Source organism: Megascapheus bottae, chromosome 1 (genome assembly GCF_031878675.1).
Source record: "Megascapheus bottae isolate mThoBot1 chromosome 1, mThoBot2.hap1, whole genome shotgun sequence".
Lineage (NCBI taxonomy): Eukaryota > Metazoa > Chordata > Mammalia > Rodentia > Geomyidae > Megascapheus > Megascapheus bottae.
In genome coordinates, this window is record NC_143509.1 from 29,101,422 (window position 1) to 29,125,982 (window position 24,561).

General features: G+C 54.8%; 1 protein-coding gene across 3 annotated transcripts in view; it reads right to left on the reverse strand.

The window, feature by feature from the left end:
- Nucleotides 1-5,917: 5,917 nt before the first annotated feature.
- Nucleotides 5,918-24,561, reverse strand: part of Gng7 (G protein subunit gamma 7) — an 84,998-nt gene continuing 66,354 nt past the window's right edge. For all 3 annotated transcript variants that reach the window (XM_090329158.1, XM_090329170.1, XM_090329164.1), the window contains exons 4-5: nucleotides 9,353-9,470; nucleotides 5,918-7,007 (exon numbers count right to left, since the gene is read on the reverse strand). In XM_090329158.1, coding sequence (XP_090185284.1) covers nucleotides 6,882-7,007; nucleotides 9,353-9,433 — 207 coding nt within the window. In that variant the 5' untranslated portion in view covers nucleotides 9,434-9,470 and the 3' untranslated portion in view covers nucleotides 5,918-6,881. The remainder of the gene's footprint in view (nucleotides 7,008-9,352; nucleotides 9,471-24,561) is intronic.

The window sequence follows — 24,561 nt, forward strand, 5'->3', positions numbered from 1 at the left end:
TGTGCCAAACCCGGGGTCGGGGGGGCCCGGGGGCTGCAGCCCTGCCCACCGTTCTGCCGGACGTGGGAAACTGAGGCAGGGCGGCGCCCCGCCCCCTCGGTCGGCCCGTGCGCGCGCACGGCACCGGGCTTTCCCCAGAACCCTCTGGAATTATCCGATCCCCCCCTCCCGCCCGCGGGGCGCGGGGCGCGGGGCGCGGGGCGCGGGCGGCACCTGGCTGGGCCGGGCTGGGGTGCGGGGCGCGGCGGGGTCCGCAGGCGGCGTCCGCCCCGCCGGGGCGCCCGGGCCACCCGCCGCCCTGGTGCCGCGCCCGCCGGGGGAGCCGAGGCTATACATAGCCGGGAGGAGCCGGGCTATTTTTACCCCGGTGACTCGGGGCCGCCCGGTTCCCAGGTCAGCGCGGGGCGGGGGGACCCCGGCCCCTCTGCCCAGGACCCCCTGCCGATGGTACTGGTGGGGAGGAGGCCGGGCGGGATGGGTCTCCCCTCCCCCCAGATTCTGGGTGTCTTGGAAGAGGGGGTTCCTCCTCCAGGTTAACCTGGCTCCACTCTGCAGGGCCCCCCCGCCCCCCCCAGCTGCCAGCCAGCCCGGGGCCCTTTGTTGGGCTGAGTCTCTGGGTTTCTATTTTTGGAAGGTGCTGGAATAATTTCCCTGGCTATTTTTAGCAGGTTTGGGGAATCCTCCACCCAGGCTGGCCACTCAGCTCCTCCCTCCTCCTCTTCCCTCCTCCCACCTCTGGAGCCTTTCCTCCTCGCTGACCGGCTGGCTGGGTGGGGGGGGGGGAGCATGCAGGGACACAGCCTCCAGGCAGCCCTCTGGGGTCTGGGGTGTGTGTGTCGCTCCTGATGGGGGCTGGTGTGTGAGGGGGGGGAGGGAGAGGAAGCTAAGAAGGGGCGGGGCCCACGTTCCAGGTGAGCCAGACATTCCCCAGGATCCCTCTGCCGCCCCACCTCTGAATTCCGGCCTCCAGGACAGGGTGGGGCCCTGACCTTTCACCTGCTTTCCGGGTTGTCACCGCTGCTGCCTCCCTGAGGAAAGGGTGTTGACCCAGGCACCACTCGGTTTTGGGGAGGACTCCTGTGTCCCCCAAAGGAAGAACTGAGCCCCGAGACTTCGGTACACCTGTGCAGGGCTGCCGTGGATGGGTTGTGTCACCTCTCTGGGCCCTTCTGAAAAGGGGTGCTTTGGAAATGGTTAGGGTTAAGAACTTGGACCTGGCAGGGGTTGGGGCTGGGGGGCCCCCAGGGAGGATGTGGAGCCAGTGGGGTGAAACTGTCATGGCAGGCTGACCTCCTAATTTCTCCAACTCTTCCTGGGGGCGGCCCCAGGCTGCACAAGGGGAAACAGAGGCCCTGGAATGGCTTCACTGGCTCAGTGTCCCATGACAGGTGACACAGGACTTGTGACCACACCGTATTCCAGAACTGCCTTCCCCAGGTCTTTCCTCATCCAGCAAGTATTTGTTGAGTTCTGGAGATGAGCTTAAAACAACATCAGCCAGGAGACTCCCGTGTCTCACCTGTAATCCCAGCTAGCCACTCAGGAGGCCGAGATGGAGGATCATCCCATTCCAAGCCAGCCCAGGCAGGGACATCTGTGAAACTCCAGGGAAACAGAGCTGCGGCTCAAGGGGTAGAGCACCAGCCTCATGAGAGAAAGCTCAAGCTCAGGGACAGCGCCCAGGCCCAGAGTTCAAGCCCCAGGACGGACCTACACACACGGGAAGGGTGACACGGATCCTAGGTGATCCAGGAATTTTCTGTGGGATAGTGTTGTGGAGAAAAACAGGCCACAATGGCTATTCATGGCAGAATGTATCTATGCTGGGCTGGGAGGTAAGCCACTGTGGAAGGCACAGATTCCTTCTCCTGCTGCCTCTCCAGAGGTGGCCAAAAAACAAAATCAGCAGAACAGTTCCATGACCCAGAAGAGCCTGGAGTCAAGGATTCTACTGGTGTCTCACACCCCCGCCCCTAAGTCAGCCTGCAGTGCAGCTTTGACTCTGAGGTTTGCCTAACATGTCCCATAAAACTTGATTTATTTAGTTAGTGGTACTGGGGATTGAATTTAGGGCCTCCTACCTGCCCCTGAAACCAACTGTGTATGTGGGACTGAGAAATGGAACCCAGGGTTTTGTGTATGCTAGGCAAGCACTCTACCATCTAGGCCAAGCCCCCGGCCCAGGAGTCTTGATTTCTTTCTCCACATACTTGTGACTCAGTGGCTGAGAAAGGTCCAGATTTTCACCTTTCGGAAACAAAGTTCAGAAATACTTCCTTCAGGATTGTTTTGATTTGTTTGGAGACAGGCTCTCTCAGGCTGTCATCTGGGCTGGACTCGAACTCCCGATCTATCTGCCTCTGCTTCTCAAGGGTCACCACACCCACCTTCCTTGCAAGCTTTTTTTTTTTCCTGGCAGATGTCTTGTGTACAGGGTCATGGAATAGGCAGGTGCTGAGCGTGCGAGGAAACTGCCAGATCTTTTCCCAGAGACTCTGTCCACCATGTGGCCCTCTGGCCAAACGTGTCTGAGCCAGTCTCTCTGCCCCCACACCTCACCCAGCCCTCGTGGGTTAATTGTAGTCACTTAGGCGGGAGTGGTTTTGTTTTGTTTTCATGGAAAAACATACACAACAGAAACTACCCGTGTTGGGTGGGTAGCTCAGCGGTCTTGAGCACATCCCAGCTCCCACTTGCACAGCCTTCCATCTTCCAGACTCTCCCCACTCAGCACTAACTCTCCTCCCTCCACTTCCTGTCTGTAGATGTTTTAGGTAAGGATTAACTTTCCTGTGTAGTTTCTTCAATGTTGTGGGGTTTTCTTGTTTTCCCTCCCTATCTCTTCTTGTGCAGCCACAGAGAGAAGCTTTAAGCCCTTTAGAATGTCTAAGAAGGCCAGGCACCAGTGAACGCCTGTTGTCCTCGCTACTCAGGTGGCTGAGATCTGAGGATCCCAGTTCAAAGTCAGCCCAGGAAGTAAAGTCTGAGACTCTTATCCCCATTGAACCACTAGAAAACCAGAAGTGGTGCTGTAGCTCAAGGGGCAGGGCAGTAGCCTTGAAGCTGAGGAGCTCTGAGACAGTGGCCAGGCCCAGAGTTCAAGCCCTAGGACAGATTAAAAAAAAAAAAAAGCCAGCTGGGGGCCGGGAGTTTGGCCTAGTGGTAGGGTGCTTGCCTAGCATGTATGAAGACCCAGATTTGATTCCTCAGTGCCACATATATAGAAAAAAAAAAAAGCTGGAAATGGAGCTATGGCTCCAGTGGTATAGCTCTAGCCTTGAGAAAGCCCAAGGACAGTGCTCAGGCCTTAAGTTCATGGCACAGGACTGACAAAAAAAAACAAAAAAGCCAGGTGGGGCACTGAAGTCCGTGAGACTTATTTCCAATTAGCAACCAGAAAACTGGAAGTGGGGCTGTGGCTCAAGGAGTAGGGCAGTCTCAGGAATAGTGCTCAGGCTCAGAGTTCAAGTCCCAGGATTAAAAAAAAACAACAAATCCAGAACAAACAGCAAAAGCGGGCATAAAGGCATGAATGGGTCTCTCTGCAGCTTCCCTGAGACCTGAAATTCCCTGCCTCATGTGCAGGGTCTGCAACCCCTTTCCTGGGATTTGGGGGTGACGACGGTCCCCCAGCCAGTGTGGGCCCTGGAGAAAAGGAAGAGCTCAGAGCCATGGAGAAAGGACAACCTTTTATTGTGTATGAATTTACTTTTTAGTAACAATAATCCCACACAATAGTAAAACACTGTGAGAAAGTGAAATTTAAAATTAAAAAAAAAAAAAGCAATCAGAAATAACAATCACCAGACACTCCAAAAACACAGACAGGGAGAAGCTGCTGGAAGCAGCTGGCAGCTGGAGGTGGGGGAATGGGTTTGGGTGACATTTTGGCAATATTTGGCTGTCCCGGGATGGTGAGAGGCAGCAGCGGCATGGCACAGGCGCGTGGCATCTGTTGAGGGTCCCCAAAGTGGCTTTCAGCGATTTTACAAAGGAAGAGGGACAATGGGGGGGGGCTGTCCCTCACCCAGCAGCCGGGGGCTTCTCAGTCACCAGCCAGGCCCAGCATCCATCCTGCCTTCTGCCCGGGGGGCTGTGATGGTGGCTGGTGTGGGCTGCCTGGCAATGACAGGTGACAGCGCTTCCCACTGTCCCCAGAAGCCGCGACGGAGGAGCCATGTTGTCCCAGGGCTGGTGGGTCGCGGGCTGTGGAGTGGAGGGGCGTCCTCACCCCCTGAAGTGGAGGGAGAGGATGGGGTGCGGGTGGCTGTCGCCCCGCGGGTGCAGGGCCTCTGGGGGCAGCTGAGGGGTGAGTCTGGTGCTCACCCCACATGTCCGCTACCTGCCTTGATTTGGGATGCAGGTGGGCAGCCCCGAGTCTGACATGGTGCTGGGGGGGAGACACTGGTGTCCCCAAAGCTCCCAGCATGAAGCGGCAGGTACCCGGGGAGAATGTTTCCACGGGAGACGATGGCACCCACGAGCGGGGTCCACCCTCCTCCCCCTGCCGTCACCCTCTGGATCCCAGGCTGTGGGAGGACCGGGCGGGGTGTTGGTGGGTTGCACTCAGGGGCCCTTAGAAGGGGTGGTGGAGATGGAGACCCTCTGTTTCCCGGGGTCCTCTCTGGGTGACAGGAGGATGTGATTTGGGGTTACAGAACAAGCACTGTCATTTGACTCACTTTAGAAGGTTAGGTTGCCCCCTTTCCCTGGCCTTGGGTTCTGGGGTCTGTCCAGGGGTGACCCCTGGGGGCCCAGTTTGACACATCTGCCCCCCTTGACTTGCACCCTGGCAGGGAAGGTGACAGGAAGGCAGCTGGGACTGCCATCCTCCAGGAAGCCTGGTGGTGGGGATGGCCGGGAGGAGGGGACCATTGTGCAGGGGTGGGGGCCGGCTGCAGGGGTTAAGGCTTCTTTTAAAGAGAAAATGGGACCCCAGGGGCTCCCCAAAGGGAGGCATTGGAGTGGGGCAGGCAGCGTCTGGTCAGGCCCCCCCTTCTTGTGGAGCTTTATCACTAGTCCCACATTCCTATCCCCAGGCAATGCCCTGAGTTTCCAGAACATTCTTTGATTCCTCTGGGCCATTCCCAGTGTGTGTGTGTGTGTGTGTGTGTGTGTGTGTGTGTGTGTGTGTGTGTGTGTGTGTGTGTGTGTGTGTGTGTGTGTGTGTGTGTGTGTGTGTGTGTGTGTGTGTGTGTCCATGCATGTACATAGTTACTCTGGCCCTGTAGGCACCCAGGGCAACACAAGATGGCTAGAATTTGGGGGGATGTTGAGGCTTTCCTGGTCCAAATCAGCTGGGCTCCCCAAACCCCTGCTGCTCCCTGGGGGGACCCCGTGTGCACCTCCCGGAGCCAGCCGGGGGAGGGGGACAGCAGGGCCCCCTGCGGCCCCCACGGCTTCTCTTCAGCCCCCCACCTTCCTGGACGGGAACCTGGCCCCACATACACATCCTGGGCAGCCGTCCAGGACCCCTGACACTGGCCTCGGGCTCTGGCTGCCATCAAAGCCTTGGGGCGGCTCTGAGTCTGGGGGTGGGATGGATGCCCCAGTATTCAGACATGGTGGCCGGCCGTGGAGGGGGTGCTTGCAGCCACTTACTCCTGGGGCTCTTCTAAGGGAGGACATGGTCACCCTAAAAACAGACCCCACTCCCACCACAAACATCCACTGGTGACCTCGGGGTCATGGGGTGGACCAGAGATGGGGTCCAGCCAGAGAGCATAGGGCTGCTGCGCCTCTCCAGTCACCTCAAGATAACTTAGCAATTCTGGGTGCCCCAAGAGGCAAAGCTGTGCCAGCCAGCACCAGGCCACCACCTGAGGACAGGTGTCTCCATTGTGTCAGCAGGGAAGACTGAGCCACAGCCCACCATGGGCTCAGACAGAACCACCCACAGCCCCCCCCCAATATGCACGGGGTCCCCAGGGCTGTGGAGTGGTCAGTGTCCCCCAGCGAGGGCTGTCCTGGGCCACACGGGGTGCTGTACATACATACGCCCCCCCCCCCAGCTCTAGCTGGGCCTGTGGGGCTGCAGGTTCAGCCCCAGAGAGTTGATTTTCACTGGGATAGGATTGTGGGCCACAGTGGCTCTGCAGCCCCCCCCCACTGGACCTGTGATCCAGGCAGGATGCTCATGCCCACAATCCCAGCGACTCGGGAGGCTGAGATCTGAAGATCATGGTTCAAAACCAGCCCAGGCAGGAAAATCCGGGATTCTTTATCTCCATGGAACCAGCAAAAAGCTGGAAATGGAGCTGTGGCTCAAGGGGTAAAGCGCCAGCCTTGAGTGGAAAAAAAAAGAAAAGAAAAAAAAAACCCAAGTGAGAGCATGAGGCCCTGAGTTCAAGCCCCAGTACTGGCCCACATACAACACACACACACACACACACACACACGCACACACACACACACACGCGCACACACACACACAAATCCCAGGACCCAATGTAGACGTTTCCCAAATAACTAATTTCCACAGAGCTGCCAGAGGCGGCCTGAGCCTCCTTCCCTCTTGACTCTGAGTCAGTTATTCAGGCCGTAATTGAGAGGTGTGCACATGGCCGGCCCATTTCTGTTATAGCCAGGCCACCCTGATGGGCTTGGGGAGGCAGCGAGGAGTTGGGGTACTGGGTGCGAAAGCCCAGCTTTCCAGAGGCCCCTTCTGGGGGCTTTTGGAACTCAGTGTTTTGCTGACTCGGATGGTTTTTCTTGAATTAAGAAGTGAAGGATGGGGACTGGGCTGGAGGCGTGGCTCAGCTGGTAGAGCACCAGCCAATGAGGGAAAACGCTGGGTACTGAGTTCGAGCCCCAGTCTCAGACCTGAAACAAAAAAAGGGAAAGAAGGGGAAGGGGAGGCACGAGACACACAGAGAAGGAAGCTAGAGGATGATGCAGGGCTTCTTGTCTTTGAAGGGGTTCTCGGACGCAGGGACGCCCACCAGCAAGGGGTCACTCCTGGCGTGTTGCTCGCAATAACTCATCAGCTCTGAGGAAGCTTTGGACACCTGTGTGTGGAGAGACGGGGGGAGGGGGGAGCCTCAGTGCTGTCCATCAAGGCCACAGAGTGGAAACGGCCCCCCAGGGTGGATGTGTGGACACCCAGCTTCACGCTGGGATATTACCCAGCCAGGAACAGGGTGAAGCTCTGACACACTGACCCTGAGGTCACCGCACTTGGTGAAAGAAGTGTTACCTCCATTAGCTCACCAGAGAGGGGCCTGGAGATTGGGTTCCTCTGGGGTGATCATGATTGGAAGAGGTGATGGCTGCACAATATTGGGGACGGACCAAATACAGCCAATAGGGCTAACGGGGCTGCCAGGGGTGACCTCCAGTGAGCAGGAGCAGGCCCTGGGTTCTACACCCAGTAGCACACATGTGCACACACACACACACACACACACAGAGGCTGTGCGCCCTGGGCAGCTCTGCCAAGCTCTGAACAAGAAGGACCAGGCAGCCCACGGCCCATGCCTGGCATTGCCACTACTCAGGAGGCTGAGATCTGAGGATCACAGTTCAAAGCCAGCCTGGGCAGGAACGCTCAGGAGACTCATCTCTAACAAATGGCCAGAAAGCCGGAAGTGGCGCTGTGGCTCAGAGTGGTAGAGCAGGAGCCTTGATGGGGGAAAAGAGCTCAGACATCCATCAATCCCATCTCCTCCCTGGGACCCCTGATGCTTTCCAGAGTGCCCCAGGATGGACTGTGGGGCTCAGACTTGCTACTCAGCCCAAGGGGCCAGCACGGACCCCAGATCCCCTCCTGGCTTCCATGAGGAGGCCCCATCTCCTCCCTGACACTGAGGCCCTGCTGGCCTCATGGGGGAGACAAAATCCCCTCAGGCAGGTGGGGGGTCCTGGGTGGAGTCTGCCCCCCTCCTCCGTTCTTCTAACTTCAAAGGAGCTGATGAGCAAGGCTGGCTGGGCTGGCATAGGGCTGGCATCAGCCCGAGGAGGGGAAACCACTTCAACCAGGCTCTGGGTGTCCTCAGTTCCCAGGAATGCTTTGAGTATCCCGGCTCAGCTCTGTCAGCACTGCAGGAACCTGGGAGCCCCGTGGGAGGCACCCCCCTGTCCCAGGCTGCCAGTATACCCTCTGGGGATGGGGACCCCCGCTGAGAACAATCCCTTTCCTGCCTCCTCCCCCTACACCAGCAGGTGTGCCTGTCTGCCTGTCTGTCTGTCTGTCTGGGCCCCACCACTCCTTCCTCAAGTCTCGGCTGGCTGGGCTGGGGGGCCTGGTCCTCTGGCAAGATCATTTTTTTTTCTTCGTCCTCTTTAGATGTTGCTGGGAAGGTAATTTGTAGAGGCAATGGTCACCAGAGGCTGTAGACTCTGAGTAAGTTGGACTCTTTGATGTGGGTGGGCCTTGTCCAATCAGGTGATGGAAAGGAGACACAAAACCTTCTGCCCTCCCCCGCCCGCCCCCAGACTGGAATTTGGTCTCCAGAAACATCCACGCTTCCCTAGGATTCCAGTCTGCCAGCCTGGCTGGCAAATTTCAGACTCTCCAGCCAACATACCCATGGGAGCCAGCTCTTAAACACCTCTCTCTCTCACTACACACACACACACACACACACACACACACACACACACACACACACACACGCACGCACGCACCACTGTATGCAGAGGTGAGAAATGTAGACACAAGTAATGATTTTCCTTCCTGGGACTGTCTGGAACCCCATCCATCATCACTACACAGCCACCTAAAGGTGTGCAGATCGGAAGTCACAGGTGGCAGGCTCCTGCCTGCTCCTGGAGCTGAGCTCCAGACGTTCCTGGGAAGTTCCAGATCCGCCCAGGCACAACAGGCTGCGAGATTCCACGGAGAAGCTGGGACTGATGGCACTTGTCATCCCAGCTACAGCGAACAGGACGACCAGTGTCCAGGTACACGTGTGGGCAGGGAGCCAAACTCGAAAATACCCAGCCAGGTGCCGGTGGCTCACACCTGTTATCCTAGCTATTCAGGAGGCTGAGATCTGACGGTGGAGGTTCAAAGCCAGCCCAGGCAGGAAAAGTCTGTAGACTCTTATCTCCAATAAACCACCAGATAGCTGGAAGTGGCGCTGTGGCCAAGTGGTAGAGCCCTAGCCTAGAATGAAAAAGCTCAGGGCCAAGAGCTCAGGCCCCACCCCGGGGTGTGGCTTAGTCCAAGGGGCGTGGCCTAAGCGTTGGGGCGGGGCTTCCGTGGTAAGGTCCGGAGTTCAAGCTTCAGGACTAAATACGTACAGAGAGAGAGAGAGGCGGACGGACAGACAGGAAGGCTCCCGCTGCCTCCGCTGCTGAGGGCTCAGGGAGGTTGGGGGTGGCGCCCGGCCCCGCCCGCGGGCAGGCTCACCTTGATGCGTTCCATGCCGGCCTCGATGCGGAGTTGCTCCACCAGCTTCCGGGCCTGCGCTACGTTGTTAGTGGCTGACATTGTTCTGCCATCAGTGTGGGCCCCGACGTCCAGAGATCTGGGGGTGGGGGGACACGCAGACCGTGAGCCAGCGGGCGGCACCCTGGGGCAGACACCCCCCCAGGACCCGCCCTGCGCACAGGACCGGCTGTGGGCCACCCACTCTCCCTGCCTGTGGCTCAGGACTGGGTCGTGGGGGCTCGGAGCGGGCTTTGCTCTCCGTGGGTGTCCTGGGCCCCCGCAGGCGGCCCAGCGGCGTCCCCCCTCTCCACCACCCCGTGCCAGCAGCCCCAGTCACGCCGGCCACGTGTGTCCCCAGCCATGACCCAGTGTCCCCTGGGGACGGGCCACCTCTGGGGGACAGTCGTGCCTGTGGCTGGGGGCAGATCATGGAGGGCCTGTGCATGTCCTCTGCTCTGAGGGCAAGGGGCCTGTGGCACTCATTCATTCATTCATTCATTGATTCACTTATTTGCACATGCATTTATCCATCCATCTAGCCATCCCTCATCATCCATCCACTCACCTCTGTCCATCCATCCTGCCGACTCTTCATCCTCCCCTCAGCCACCCTGCCCAGAGCCTCCTGACTCTTCACCACGTGTGCCAGGCATAGTGGGATCAGAAACTCCGGGACCCCAAGACTCAGCCCTCAGGAGAGACGGGAGGGACCCACCACCCTGGAGGTTCCTGTCCTGGCGTGGTCATCACAAATGGCCACCACTGGAGCAAGTGGAAACCACAGAGACCCAACCCTGAATGGTGAGGATCGGGCCGTGTGCATGCCAGAGCAGTGCTCAGCGCTGAGCCTGCAACCAGCCCAGATTCCTCTTCTCACAGCAACCCCAGACCCGGGGCAGGGCCAGCCCTGCTTCAGTGTCACCTCCACAAACGCCATCTACAAAGGCCACCTTTCCAAATAAGGGAAATGGAGCCACAGGGTGTGGGGCCTGTGGGTATGGCTTCCTTTCCCTCCTGTGTATCAGTATTTTGTTCCTTTTCACCGGGCTGAGTAGTATTCCATGGTACAGATGAGCCAGTTTGTTAAATCAGCCACCCGCTGAAGGACTTCGCAGCCAGTTCTCATTGGAGTCTATTTGAGTAAAGGTGCCATACACTTTCCTGTGCCCTGGGACAGATGCCAGGGAGTGTAATTACTGCTGGTACGGTAAATGCATGTAGGGTTTTATTTTGGAAACTGCTAACTTTTCTGTTTTACCTCATCAGGAACAGAGGGGAAATGTTCATTTTTCTTTTTTCTTTTCTTTCTGGTTGTTCTCCAAATCTTTTTCTGTGTGTGTGTGTGTGTGTGTTTAGCCGATATTGGTGCTTGAACTCCAGGCCTGGGCACTGTTTCTGAGATTTTTTTGCTCAAGGCTGATGCCCTACCTATCCCTAGAACCACACCTCCACTTCCTGTTTCCTGGTGGGTTTACTGGAGATAAGTGACTGAAGGGCATTCCTGCACTGACCGACTTCGAACCTTGATCCTCAGACCTCAGCCTCCTGAGATCTAGCTAGGATGGCAGGTGTGAGCTTGGCTCTTCTGGGGATTGGCTTCTTTCATTGAACTATTTGGGCATCTCAACAAGGGGCAACTCCATTCTCCAGGGGGCCCTGTGCCATGTCTGGGGGAAGTGTGGCTGGCACAACTGGAGGCTCAGCAGGGGGCATGGAGTTGGGGGGCAGGGATGCTGCCCTACCCTCCAGGACCTCAGAGGTGGATACACACTCAACCCAGCATTATTTAGACTGAGACACTCGCCTCCCTCCCCCCATTTAGCACAACCTGATGGTTGGTGGTATGCGTCTGCGTGTGTGTCATGTCTAGAAAGCATATGCAAATGTCCTGGGGTGCCCTCTGTTCCAGGCAGTAGACACTTTTCCAAGTAATTAAGCAGGACTCTGTGTCTGTGTTACCATCAGTGGAGCTAGGTAGACAAGTAAAGGCAGAGTTCAGATTGTTCAAGGAATTCCTACTTAGTCATAAGTTGGAATGTACAAATCTCCCCGGAATGAGTGAGGGGAGGGGTAGCGGCCAGTCCTGATCTGATGGCTCCTGTGGGATTCCAGGCGTGGCACACAGCCAGATGACAGGGACACAGTACAGGCAGGTCCATGGTTGGCAGAGGCCAGCATCGGCATAAAGGGGAGAGGAGCCGCGCACCACCCAGTGGAGTGTTAGGTCTGGCGGGGTGCAGCAGTACCCCTGCCAAGAAAGGACCCACCACACGCACACAGGGAAGAAAACATGGAGTTTCTCTGTGCTCTTTGTTATAATTGGATCACTGCTTGTTGCTGGGGATCGAAAGTGATGATGATGATGACGATGATGATGATGATGATAATAATAATAATAATAATAGCAAACCCACAGTGGATCCTGCCGGCTAAGCCTCTAATCGCAGTTACCCAGCAGACTGAGACCCCCAAAGCTCAGTTCAAAGCCAGCCCAGGCCAGAAAGTCCATGAGACTCATCTCCAGTTAACTAACAAACACAGAGCTGTGACATGAAGTCACTTCCGGTTTTCTGGTCGTTAACTAGAGATAAGAATTTCATGGACTTTCCTGCACAGGCTGGCTTTGAACCATGATTCTCAGATGTCTGCCTCTTGAGTAGCTAGGATGACAGGCGTGAGCCCCCGGCGCCAGCTGAGCACTAAGTCTCGACTGAAGAAACTCAGGGACATCACCTAGGCCCTGAGTTCAAGCCCCAGGAGTGGAGTGGTGCAAACACATGAACACACACGTACACACACACAGAGCGATCTATGTGCCTGTGTACCTCTGCATGGGTGCACGCATGTTGGGCGGTATTGTGTGACCATGTGTTCTATGTGCACGTGTTCATGGTGACATGTGACTCACACTCAGGGTAGCCGGGATGCCACCTCCTGCTGTCTGGCTGTGCTGGTATCACAGGCTGGCTGGCCTGGCTCAGCAGTGCCTCAGCCTGGAGGAAGCCAGTGGGGACCCGGCCACGAGGGGCGCTGACTCAGCTACTGGACCGCAGGCTTGCCACGGCCGGCCACCCTGGCAGGCCCACCCGGCCCAACAGGCAGGTAGGCAGGGGTGGGGCCCAGTGGAGGGAGGGCTTGAGCAGGGCAGGCCGGTGACCCTGGGCAGCCGCCCAGACAGGCAGGCCGGGGCTTGGCTGGGCCCGGGGCACGACAGGGTGAGGTTCATTAAAAATAACCCGCAGTGGTCACTGCCAGCCTGGCTGCCCCCAGCACAAAGTGGGGGATGCACACACCGCTTCCAGGGCTCCTGCTTAGGGGATGGGACACTGTATCTGCAAGGTCATGGCAAGGACATTCCCTTTCTACTTCCCCTCCCTCCCCCAGGGTTATTACCCCCAACCCAGAGCGCAAGACCAAGGAGCAGGGACAGGCCAGGTCACTGATCACTCACGGCCTCTGGGCTGGGGTCAGTAGAAGAGGACGTGGTTAAGGAAGATAGGCCTGGCAGGGCGGAGCTAACCCTGTAAGGACTTACGTGATAGGTGCATGGCTTAAACACAAGGGGCATGGCTTGACTGCGAGGGCGTGGCTTATGATGAAGAAGCAAGGCTTAAAATGTACGGACTTTCATTGTAAGGGCGTGGCTCAGTGGATGAGGGCGTGGCTTTACATTGGTACACAAAAGCTAAGTGGTAGGGGAGTGGCTTAGCCTGTAAGGACTTACGTGATAGGTGCATGGCTTAAATGCAAGGGGGCGTGGCTTACCTGCTGAGGCGTGGCTTAACTGGCCGCTATAGTTAGAACAGAGACTCTGAGTTCAATCCCCAGCTCAGACAGCAAACTATACCATCACCACCGACGAAAACTACAAGCTGCCTCGAGCAGGTGGCTCACGCCTGCCATCCTAGCTACTCAGGGGGCTGAGATCTCGGTTCAACGCCAGCCCTGGGACAGCAAAAAACCAGACATGGGGCTGTGGCTCCAGTAGTACAGTGCTAGCTTTGAGTGAAAAAGCTCAGGGGCAGAGCCCAAGCCCTCAGTTCAAGTCCCACATCGGCACACACACACACACACACACACACACACACACACACACACACACATGCACACACTCACACATGCACACTCTAACCCAATAAGAAAAAAAAGCTGGGCAAATGGGTGGCTCAGCATGAACAGAGAGGATCATCTGGACACTTGAAATAACAAATCATGTTCTAATCCCTCACTCTGGGCCTGGAGCCCAAGAGAACAAAATTACAAGAAATAAAAAAGCTATAGATAGAAGATGCTGACCTACATGTTATTTATAACAGTGAGAAGTCCGAGAAAAACCACACGTTGTGAAACAAGAGGGCAGCTAATTCAACAGAACTCTCTTACTGAGATGTTTTGCAACCATTAGAAACGGTAAGTGAAAATGTGGCGGGGAAACTAGGCCGGCCCCACACCTGGCATCCCATATTCAGGAGGCTGAGAGCAAGAAGATCACAGTTTGAAGTTAACTTGGCCAGAAAAGTCCGTGAGACTCTTATCTCCAACTCACCACCAAAACAGACAGGCTGGAGGTGCAAAAGCAAGCAAGCGAGCAAGTGGAGCAGGAGGCCCTGGGTTCGAGTCCTAGTACTATCAGCCATAACAATTGTACGAGTAATGAAGGAAGAAAGAACTGGTGGCTCATGCCTGCAATCCTAGCTACTCAGGAGGCTGAGATCTGAGGATTGCGGTTCTAAACCAGTTGAGATAGAAAAGTTTGAGACTCCTATTTCCAATTAACCACCAAACTGGAAGTTGCATTGTGGCTCACAGTGGTAGAGAGCTAGCCTTGAGAAAAGAGCCCAGGGACAGTGCCCAGGCCCCAGGTTCTAGCCCCATAACCTACCAAAAAAAAAAAAAAGATAGAAAGAAAGAGAAAAGAAAGAAGAAAGGCAGTGATAGCCAGATATGAGGGGCTCACACCTATAATCCTAGCTACTCAGGAGGCTGAAATGTAAAGATTGTGGTAAAGCTAGCTTGGGCAAGAATGTCTGGGAGACTCTTACCTACAATAAACTAAAAAACAAAACAACACACACACACACACACACACACACACACACACACAAAGCTGGAACTGGTGCTGTGCCTCAACTAGTAGAATGCTAGCCTTGAGCAAAAAGCAGCTCAGGGACAGTGCCTATGCCCCGAGTTCAAGCCCAATGACTGACAAAAATATTTAAAAATTTAAAAAGGGAGGGCAGTGAATATTATGATTTCCTTTAATGAAATGGATTCCATTATTTTCACGCAGTGAAAATCACACTCATGGCTCACAGTGGTTGACGTTCAGCAAACGCATGTGGCTGTGTAACAGCCCTACCCCAGCACATGAACAGGTCCTGCTAAATGCTCCTGTCTTCTTTTTGCTGCCAGCCCCTCCCCCCCCCCCCCGCAAGGAACAACCAATTTGTTCTCTATCCCTGTGCCTTTGCTTCTTGCCGAAAACTCTACAGAGTCACAAGCATGCATTCTTGGCCTTTCTGCAAGTGTAATACCACGGTCACTTATTCCTGTTGCTACAGACACTACCTTGTTGTTTTTTTTTTTTTTTTTTTTTTTTTTTTTTTTTGCCAGTCCTGGGCTTGGGCTCAGGGCCTGAGCACTGTCCCTGGATTTTCTCAAGGCTAGAGCTGTACCACTTGAGCCACGGCACCACTTCTGGCTTTTTTCTATGTATGTGGTACCGAGGAATCGCACCCGAGTCTTTGTGCATGCTAGGCAAACACTCTACCACTAGGCCAAACTCCCGGCCCCTACCTTGTTCTTTTTCATGGCTGGGTAATATTCCAACAGCAGATCAAATTATTATTTGTAGATCCACTTGCTACTAGGGGGATATCTGGGTTGCCTCTAATTCTTGGTGATTGTGAAGGATATGTGGATAAGTATTTAGGAACAGATTTTTGAGGGAAAGTGGGTGTCTATTTCTAGCTCCTAGGGCTGATATGTATTTAACTTTGTAAGTTAAACATTTGTTTCCAGGTTCCAAACTCACTGCACTGTTCTGGATTTCTATCAGCTGTATGTGGGAGATGGAACGGGGCCACTGAGAGGACAGTATGGCTCAGCTGCCGCTTCCCTGTGCTGTAAGAGAGGGAAGGAGGGAAGGAGGAGGAGAATGTATGTATATGCGAATCTGTGCGTGTATATATTCACATATATGTATACACATATAGATGTATGTGTATATAAATAATATAGACATATATGTGTATATATATGTATATATATAAAACAGCACCTAGTCTTTATTTATTGTTTTGAGTTAGGGTCTGTGTTTTTGCTTTTTTGCTTTCTGCCAGTCCTGAGCTTGAGCTCAGGGCCTGAGCACTGTCCTTGGACTTTCTCAAGGCTAGAGCTCTACCACTTGAGCCTCAGCACCATTTCCGGCTTTTTGCTATGTATATGGTACTGAGGAATTGAACCCCGGTCTTCGTGCATGCTAGGCAAGCACTTTAACCACTAGGCCAAACTCCTGGCCCCTGAATTAGGGTCTGTGTTTTGTCCGGGACTGGCCTTGGACTCAGATCACCCTGTCTCTGTGCTCTGCACAGCTGGGTTTAAAGGGATGCCCTACCATGCCCTGCTCACTGGTTGAAATGGGAGCCTCACGAACTTCCTGCTCCTCCCTCTCCTCCCCCTCCCTCCAAGTCTCAAAGCCTGATCTTCCTATCTCTGTTTCCCAAGCAGCTGGGATTGCAGGTGTGAGCCACCACACCTGGCTGAACTGTATTTTGAAGCAGATACAGACTCATAGCCAGTTTCGCCCTCCTGCCTTGATGGGTGGTTAGATGGACATGGCACAAGAGGGAGGAGGGGCAGGAAGACAGGTGACAGCAGTCCCTGTCTGGGGACCAGGTCTCTGGACTGTTCAGTCCTGATACCTATAAAACCCTGAAGGAACGTGGTCACTAGGGAAACTGAGGCTCTGCTTTGGTTTTTTTTTTTTTTCTGCATGGTTTTCTGCACAGCAGTGCAGCAAGGGACAACCCAGACACCCCGAAGTCCACGGCCTTTATGAACCCCTTATTGGGGCCACCCAGTTTCCTGAAGAGGTGCTTAGGAGAAATGCAAATGACTGGAACTCAAATGATTTCTGCCCTGGAGAAATCGAAAGGCAGTTTCAAAACAAGTTCAAATTATTTTTTTTTTCTTTTCTGTGGTTGGTCCTGGGGCTTGAACTCAGAGCCTGGGTGCTGTCCCTGAGCTCTTTTTGCCTGTCAATCTAGCTATTGAAGAAGCTGAGATCTGAGGATCACGGTTCAAAGCCAGCCTGGGCAGTAAAGTCTGTGAGACTCTTATCTCCAGTGAACCACCAGAAAACTGGAAGTGGTGCTGTGGCTCAAGTGGGAGAGCGCTAGCCTTGAGCAAAAATGCTCAGGGACAGCGCCCAGGCTCTGAGTTCATGTCCAAGTACGCACACACAGCCCTCCCCTTCTGCATCTCCCAGTGGAGGAACGACGATGCCGTCCCAGCATGCTCTGGTGCTGGTCCTGTGAGCGGAGGATGATTAGTCATGCCTCGTCATCATTTGTCCTTTACAGCTGTGATGAGGAGCCATGTCCTCTGGTGAACTCAGCAGCACAAACCTTTGCTTATTAACATCCAGCTCAGAGTGGGAAGGCCATTCACTGGCCTCATTCCAAGGCATTGAAGTGGTACCAGGACCCACAGCCAAAAAACCCAGGGTCTCATCCCAGCCCCAGGGGGCGGGACTCATCCAGGCTCTGCTTCTGACTTTGGCTTGGTCAACCAGGAAAGAGGCTTGTTAAGACAGCAGGTGTGGTGGCTCTCGCCTGTAATCCCAGCTACTTGGGTGGTGGAGGTCTGGGTGGACAACCCAGACACCCCGAGGTCCACGGCCTTTATGAAACTCCTTATTGGGGCCACCCAGTTGCTACTTGATGTTGGAGGTCAGCCCAGGTAGAAAAGTTCCTGTGACCCCATCTCAACCAATAGCTGGCATGCTGGCACCCATCTGTCATCTTAGCTCTTTGCAAAGCATAAATAGGTGGATCAAGACTGCAGGCAAGAAGTAAGACACTATCCAAAAAAAGAAGCAGAGCAAACGAAGAAGGGGCTGGGGAATATGGAAGATGGGCAAGATTTTCCAGCCAGGGCTCTGGGAGACCATGGATGGATGCCCCAGTGTAGAGGAGACTTTTTTTTTCTTCCTGGATGTGGGACTTGAACTCTGGGTCTGGACAGTTGTCCCTGAGCTCTTCAGCTCAAGGCTACTGCCCTACTCCTTGAGCCACAGGGCCACTTCCTGTTTTTGTTTTGTTTTGTTTTTTGAGGTAGGACTTGCAAGAGTGTTGCAGATTTTCCTGTCCTGGCTAGGTTTGAACACACGATCCCCAGATCTGAGGCACCTGGGTAGCTAGGACGTGCTATAGGCACATTTTCAACCTCTGTACTGGACTGAGATGGTCCTGGACGGCTAGCAACCCTAGCTGTGTTATAGAAATAACATTTCTGTGGAGGAAAATTGCATTCATCCAAGGCCTCAAATTACTTGTATATATAAACCTGCAAATATATATCTAGTCCACAGAGCCGAGTAACCAGGCAGACAAGACACACAAGGGAAAGAAAACAGGCCATACAAATTGAACCTCAGGAGTTCCACTGGCTGGAGATAATGGAGATTTTAATGGTATTAATTATACTTGAAGGAGATCAAAAGATTGTATGAGTAATTTACCAGCAAATTGGAAAGGAAGGGTTCAAAGAAAGAAGCAGCAGAGCAGGGCTCTGGTGGCTCAGGCCTCTGACCCTAACTATTCTAGTCGTCGATCAGACTTGCCTGCCCAGGCTAGCTTTGAGTCAAGATCCACAAATCTAGCCTTTGGTTGTTAGAATTCTCGCCATGAGCCATTAACCAAGCATCAAAACCCAAAACAGAACAAAACAAAAAAACCCAGAGCTGGGTTCCAATGGTCCCCATTGATCATCCAAGCTATTCAAGAAGCTGAGATCTCAGGATCGAAGTTTGAACCCAGGCAAGGCAGGAAAGACCATGGGATTCTTTTCTCCAGGTGCCCACCAAAAAGCTGGAAAAAAGAGCTGTGGCTCAAGTAGTAGTGCATCAGCCTGAGCAAAAAAAAAAAAAAAAAAAAAGCTCAGGGACAGGGCCCAGGACCTGAGTTCAAGCCTGAGGACTGGCACAACAAACAAACAAAACCAAAAATAAAAACAGAACAAGAAAAAAAAAAGGAAGCTTAGGTTGTTATTGAAACTAAATTTACATATCCCCCAATCAGAACTAAAGTAAAGATGAAAGAGAGCCCCTGGCTCCCCGCTACTCAGGAGGTTGAGATCTGAGGATCAGAGTCCCTTGGGAGACTCTGACCTCCAATTAACCACACAATACCCGGAAGTGGTGCTGTGGCTCTAGTGGTAGAGCACTAGCCGTGATCTCAGGGACAGCGCCTGGGTCCTGAGTTCAAGCCCCACATACAACAACAATAACAAAAAGATGAAAGTGATTGTGGGCTTGTGATGGATCTAAGCTTTGTGTTTGGGGGTGTCATGTATTGTGTGGGGTGCTGGGGTCCCATGTCCTCCTCCATGGCCCCTCTGAGTTTGTAAATGTCACAGCTAGAAAGCAGTTCTAGGGAATCCTGCCCTCCTGTGGGGGTTCTTGCAGCCAGCCATCTTGGCCAGATTCCATCTGTGCATAGGGTTATCCCTCAGTGCTCTCCCAGGAAGGCCCGGGGCTGCCATGCTTGATGAGAATAAACATTCCCCATACACCTGAGAGCACACGCCAGACACCAGGCGAGCAAGAAACCTGTGTGTGTTAGGCTGCCAAAAGTCCATCCTTCCTTCCTTCCTTCCTTCCTTCCTTCCTTCCTTCCTTCCTTCCTTCCTTCCCTTTCCTTCCTTGCCCTTCCCTTCCTCTATTCCTTCCTTCCTCTCTTCTTCCTTCCTTCCTTCCCTCTCCCTTCTCTCCTTTTTTTATCAGGTCCTGAATTCCAGTCTTGAGCCTAGCACTTGGCTTTTTTTCTTGCTCACAGCTGGTGCTCTACCATTTGAGCCATGCCTCCAGTCTGGCTTTTTGTTCATTAGTTGAAGATGGAACCTCTAGGACCATAGCTGCTTCCTGAGCAGCTGGAATTACAAGTGGGCCATACCATACCCTGGAGACTGCAGACTGGATTTATTAAAACAATTTTTTTTCTTTTCTTTTTCTTATTTTGGTCTTCTCTTTTTGGGGACTGGGGATGGAACCCAGGAGGGTACACTTGCTAGGCAAGTGCTCTGCCACTGAGCTACATCCCAGCCCAAGGATTTTTTTTTTTTTTTTTTGCCGGAGAACTCCAGCAGATTTTCCAGCCAGCTCCGGACAGAGAAGGCTGTGCGTTCCTGGAAGGGGGTCGAGGGCGGGGTCAGGGACAGGGCCACTGCAAGGGCTGGGTGAAGTCCAGCCAGGCCAAGCTCTGTCCCCAGGCTTTCAAAAGCTTAACTGGCATTGGAAAGTAGTTGACCCTGGTTTTTTTTGGTGCTAGTCCTGGGACTTGAACTCAGGGCCTGGGTGCTGTCCCTTAGGTTTCTTTGTTTTTGTTTTTTCTCAAGGTTAGCCCTCAATCACTTGAGCCACAGAGCCACTTCCAGCTCTTTGCAGATTCGTGGGAGATAAAAGACTCATGGACTTTCCTGCCTGGGGTGGCTTTGAACCATAATCCTCAGAGCTCAGGTTCCTGAGTAGCTGGGATGACAGGCCTGAGCCATGGTGCCAGGCTCTGCTTCTAAAGAGGGAGGTGAGGGACACTGCCGGGAGCCAGGGGCACAGCAGGGAGCCTCCCCTGGGCTGGGCATTGCGGGGCAGAGGGGCACAAAGCCCTGAGCAGGTAGCAGCCCTGGGGGGCTCTGAGGCTGGGAGTCCCCCCAGATTCTCCTACCTTCCTGGGGCTGGGCAGGAAGCCAGGTGGTCCCCCCTCTCTGCCCTGGGTGTAATCTGCGCTGTCACTGCGACTCCTAGCGGTGCTTTGGGTGACTTCAGGTGACTGAGGCCCTCGGGCCCGGGTTCCCCTGAATTCCAGGCATAGCTGGCGTGGTTGGGGAGGCCACGCCCACGGCGGGCTGGCAGCCAACCGGGAAAGAACCTGAGCTTTCTGAGAATTGGTGAGGGCTGTGTAGAGGAATGTGAGGAATGCAGGGGCGGGGGGAGGGGGGACAGACACAGCCCGGTTTGGGGGGGGGGGTTCCCCTAGCAGGCTCAGGAGAAAGGGGTCATCCTGAGGTCCCAGGCCAGAGGGCCTAGCCTGGGTTGTACCCCCAGAGAACCTGGGCTGTGCAACCCCAAACCTGGGCTGCAGCAGGTGGGTCTGGCTGCAGCAGGTGGGTCCATGGCCCAGGGGGTGGCTTGTTGATACAAGAGGGGGTGGCTTAGAGCAGGGGCTCCCCATTAGGGAGTGTGCGGGTCACTCAGAACTGGATTCTTCTCTCCACGGGTGCCCTGGGCCCTGCAGGTCCTGGTGCCCCAGTGACCGTAGCCGCTGCCCCACAGGACCCCTCAGCCACTCCATTATGTCCTACTTGGACCTGCACTGTCCCTTCAGCAAGGTCAGCTGGGAGGTAGACCAGGAGGCGGGGCTGGCGTTAAGAAAGGGGGAGGGGCTTGGGGCCCGGAGGCGTGGCCTAGTGGTAGAGTGCTTGCCTAGCATGCAGGAAGCTCTGGGTTTGATTCCTCAGTACCACATACACTGAAAATGCCAGAAGTGGTGCTGTGGCTCCAGTGGCAGAACACTATCCTTGAGCAACAGAAGCTCAGGGACAGAGCCCAGGCCGTAAGTTCGAGCCCCAGGACTGGCAGAAAAAAAAAAAAAAAGGAGTGAGGGGTATGGCTGGTGAATCTTACTTAAACATGTGATCTAAAAGGGCCAGCACTCCTTTGCTTTTTTTTTTTTAGGGGGATCTGAATTGGGATTAGAACACAGGGCTAAGCTTGAAGCCTAGATCTCCACCCACCTGGATAGCTTAGAAGACCACTTCTTACTCTGAGTTACTGCTGCCTGGTCCACATTTCCACTACAGCTGAGAAAGACAGGTTTGTTACTCAGCTCTGATAGCTGATACACAAGGCCTGAATGGAGAAAGATGTGGCGGCTGGCATGGGTCACGGGGTCTGCCGCAGCCTCGCTGGTCTCTTGCCGCTGCTGCTGGGGGCGAGACACCACTGAGCATGCCCAGCGTGATCTCTGCCACTCCTCTCCTGTGGACAGGGTGGCATGAGTGCCCGAGGGCACTCCCCCCACCCACATTTGGGCCTTATTTCCCAGTGGCAGGGGCTCAGAGGGCTGGGAGGATGGAGGGGGGACTGCCTGCCATCAACGCTCAGACCCAGTGACTCCTGGGCAGTGATGGCCCTGCTCCTGGCCAGGCCCCCCACAGGCCGTGCCAGCCAGGTGCAGAGACATTGCTGGGAGAGGAACAACTGGTCCACTGCTCAGGGCTTTCCTGCTGTCGTTTTGTTCTCCTCCCAGCTTCTCCCATCTGCTGCTGGAAAGCTAAGGAAAAGCCAGGCGCTGGTGGCTCACACCTGGCATCCTAGTTACACAGGAGGCCAAGCTCTGAGGATCAAGGTTCAAAGCCAGCCAGGCAGGAAAGTCCTTGAGACTTATCACCAATAAACCACCAGAAAACCAGAAGTGGTGATGTGGCTCAAGGAGTAAAGGGCTACCCTTGAGTTGAGGAGTCAGGGACAGGATCCAGGCCCAGAGTTCAAGCCCCCGGATCAACGAAAACAAAAGGGGGAAGCCCCCCCAAAACTATAAAATCCACACAACAAAAACTTCCAGCTAGATGCTGCAGAGTGGGGCTGATATTCCCGCCCCCTCCAGGAGACATGGAGACATCAGCTGGCGAAGCATGCTATGTTCACTATGTTCAGATACAAAAGGAGCTGGCTGTGTTGACAGAGGAAAGTCCCAAACCAAACAAAACCAGAGTAAGGGAGGAGGGAGGAGAGAGAGAGGACGGGCCTCTCACAGGCTTCACTGTGGTGTGGCTGTCTGTGCCAGGGGTGCAGTGGGGTGGGCAGCTCGGCGATCGGCAATCATCCCTGGGAGCTCAGTGATCAGCTATCACCCTGGGGGCCATGAGCAGAGGCTCCTGGGCTGGGGTGGGGGATGAGGGGGTTCTAGGTTTCTGGGTTGCCTGCAGGGGACCCTGAGGGACACCTGTGGCTGGTACAACTAGGGAGCTTCTGGGGGATGCTGCTAAGCCCCCTGAGGCACCCAGGGTACCCCACAAAGAATGAGGGAACCCCAAATACCCACAGAGCTGAGGCCAAGACTGCAGCTGTAGGAAAAGACCTTGGCCTGGACCCTGTGCTTAGGCAGGGGTGGGGCCTGGATGCGTCCCCTCCCCCAATGGCTAAGGGGACCCCCCACATCCACAGAACACTACAGGGCGACCCAACACAGCCGGGCACCAGCCAGACTCCTGCGGACACAGTACAAAGAGATGTCTCTGTTACCCCCAAATCCTCCGGGTTCCCGGGTCTCCGGTGCCCCCTCAGAGCCGGGAAGGGGGGGCCCCACGGCTGCAGCCTCAGGGTCCCAGTCACAGGGTGGGGTGTGGGTAGGTGGCCACGTGAGGGCCCGGGTGGTGGTGGTGAGTGTGCGGCCACGTCAGCCCGATCGTGGGGGTCTGGGTGCTGTTCTGAGGGATGCAGGCTAAAAAACAAGATCGTGTGACTCCCTGTCACCCCCGATGCCTTTGTTTGTGGGGCTAAATCGGTCCCAGGAGGCTATAATTAGCAAGAAAAGGGACAAGAGAGACAAAGAGCAGCCAGGGCCGGGTCCCACCATGGCCTCGGGCCCCAAGAATGCTCCAGCTTGTCCCCCCCCTCGATGACACAGGGTGATGCTGCTGTGAAGCGGGCTGGTCACCAAGGGGCCAGAAAGCTGCGTTCTGTCTCCTGGCCACGCGTGGGGGTGGCCACTCGTGTGGGGGGTGGTCATGTGAGGGTTCGTAAGCTCAGGACCCTAGGCCAGGCCAGGATGCAAAGCCCCGTGCCTTGTGTCAGCGGCTCCTGTCCTAGGCTTCCCGGCACTAAGGAAATGTTGTCACCCTGGCTCCGTGCCAGGGTGAGGGGGTGGCGCCAGTCTCATGAGGAAGCTCAGCAATCCAAGGCAAGAAGCCAGGCAGGGAGGGCTGACAGGACTGAACTAGGCCTCCTCACCTTAGCTTGTAGATCCAGACAAACTCTTATACATCCTGCAAAGCCCTGGTAGGGGCCATGCCCTCGGAGGTCACAAGCAACTATGCCCCAGTGAGCTGTGCTAAAACTCTCTCTCCACTGGGTTTCTCCACAGCTCTTTGTGGATCCCTCGTGAGTTGGGGAACGTTTCAGCTTCTGAAAACCAAACACATTTCCTGGGTGGCTCACACCTGTCATCCTAGCTTCTCAGAGGCTTGAGATCAGAGGATGGCGATTCAAAGCCAGCCCCGCAGGAAAGTCTTCGAGACTGATTTCCAATCAACTACTAAAAAGAAGCTAGAAGTGGAGCTGTGGCTCAGAGTAGTAGAGCGCCAGCAATAAGTGAAAAAGCTCAGGGATGGTGACCGGGCCCTGAGTTCAGGCCCCAGTGAAAACAAACAAATAAACAAGCGTAAAACGCAGTGAGTTCTATGCTAAATTCCACAGGATGAGATGTAAGATAATCCCATGATGCAGGTGTTTAGGGCCACGAATCCTCAGTTGTCACAGCCACGGTTCCACAGAGGCCAGGGCCACCAAACACAGAGACACCAGTGCTGCCAGGGAAAACGTCTAATCACATAGCAGCCCAGCTGGGGTTGGGTGGGGGCTCAGCGCCTTACCTACCATCTTGTGAGAAAGCAGGAAAGGAGGAGGAGGAGGAACCTGCAGCTCCTGGGTCTGCCCTCTCCCCACACCAGGGGATGTTTTCTCTGGGGTCCCCAGCAGCATGTGTCTCAATGGAGGCTTTGACGACACTTGTGGAATTTCTAACAACCAGACTGAGTGTGTGGTTTTGCTCCTGCAGACATCTCATCCGTTTTCTATTATGTCTTTTCAAGCAAAGGCCCAAACACAGCCAAGGAGCAGAGGCTGGTGCCCACTGAGTCTTTATGGGGCAGTTGCCAGGGTTTCTGCGGGGGGCTGGCAGGGCATCCAC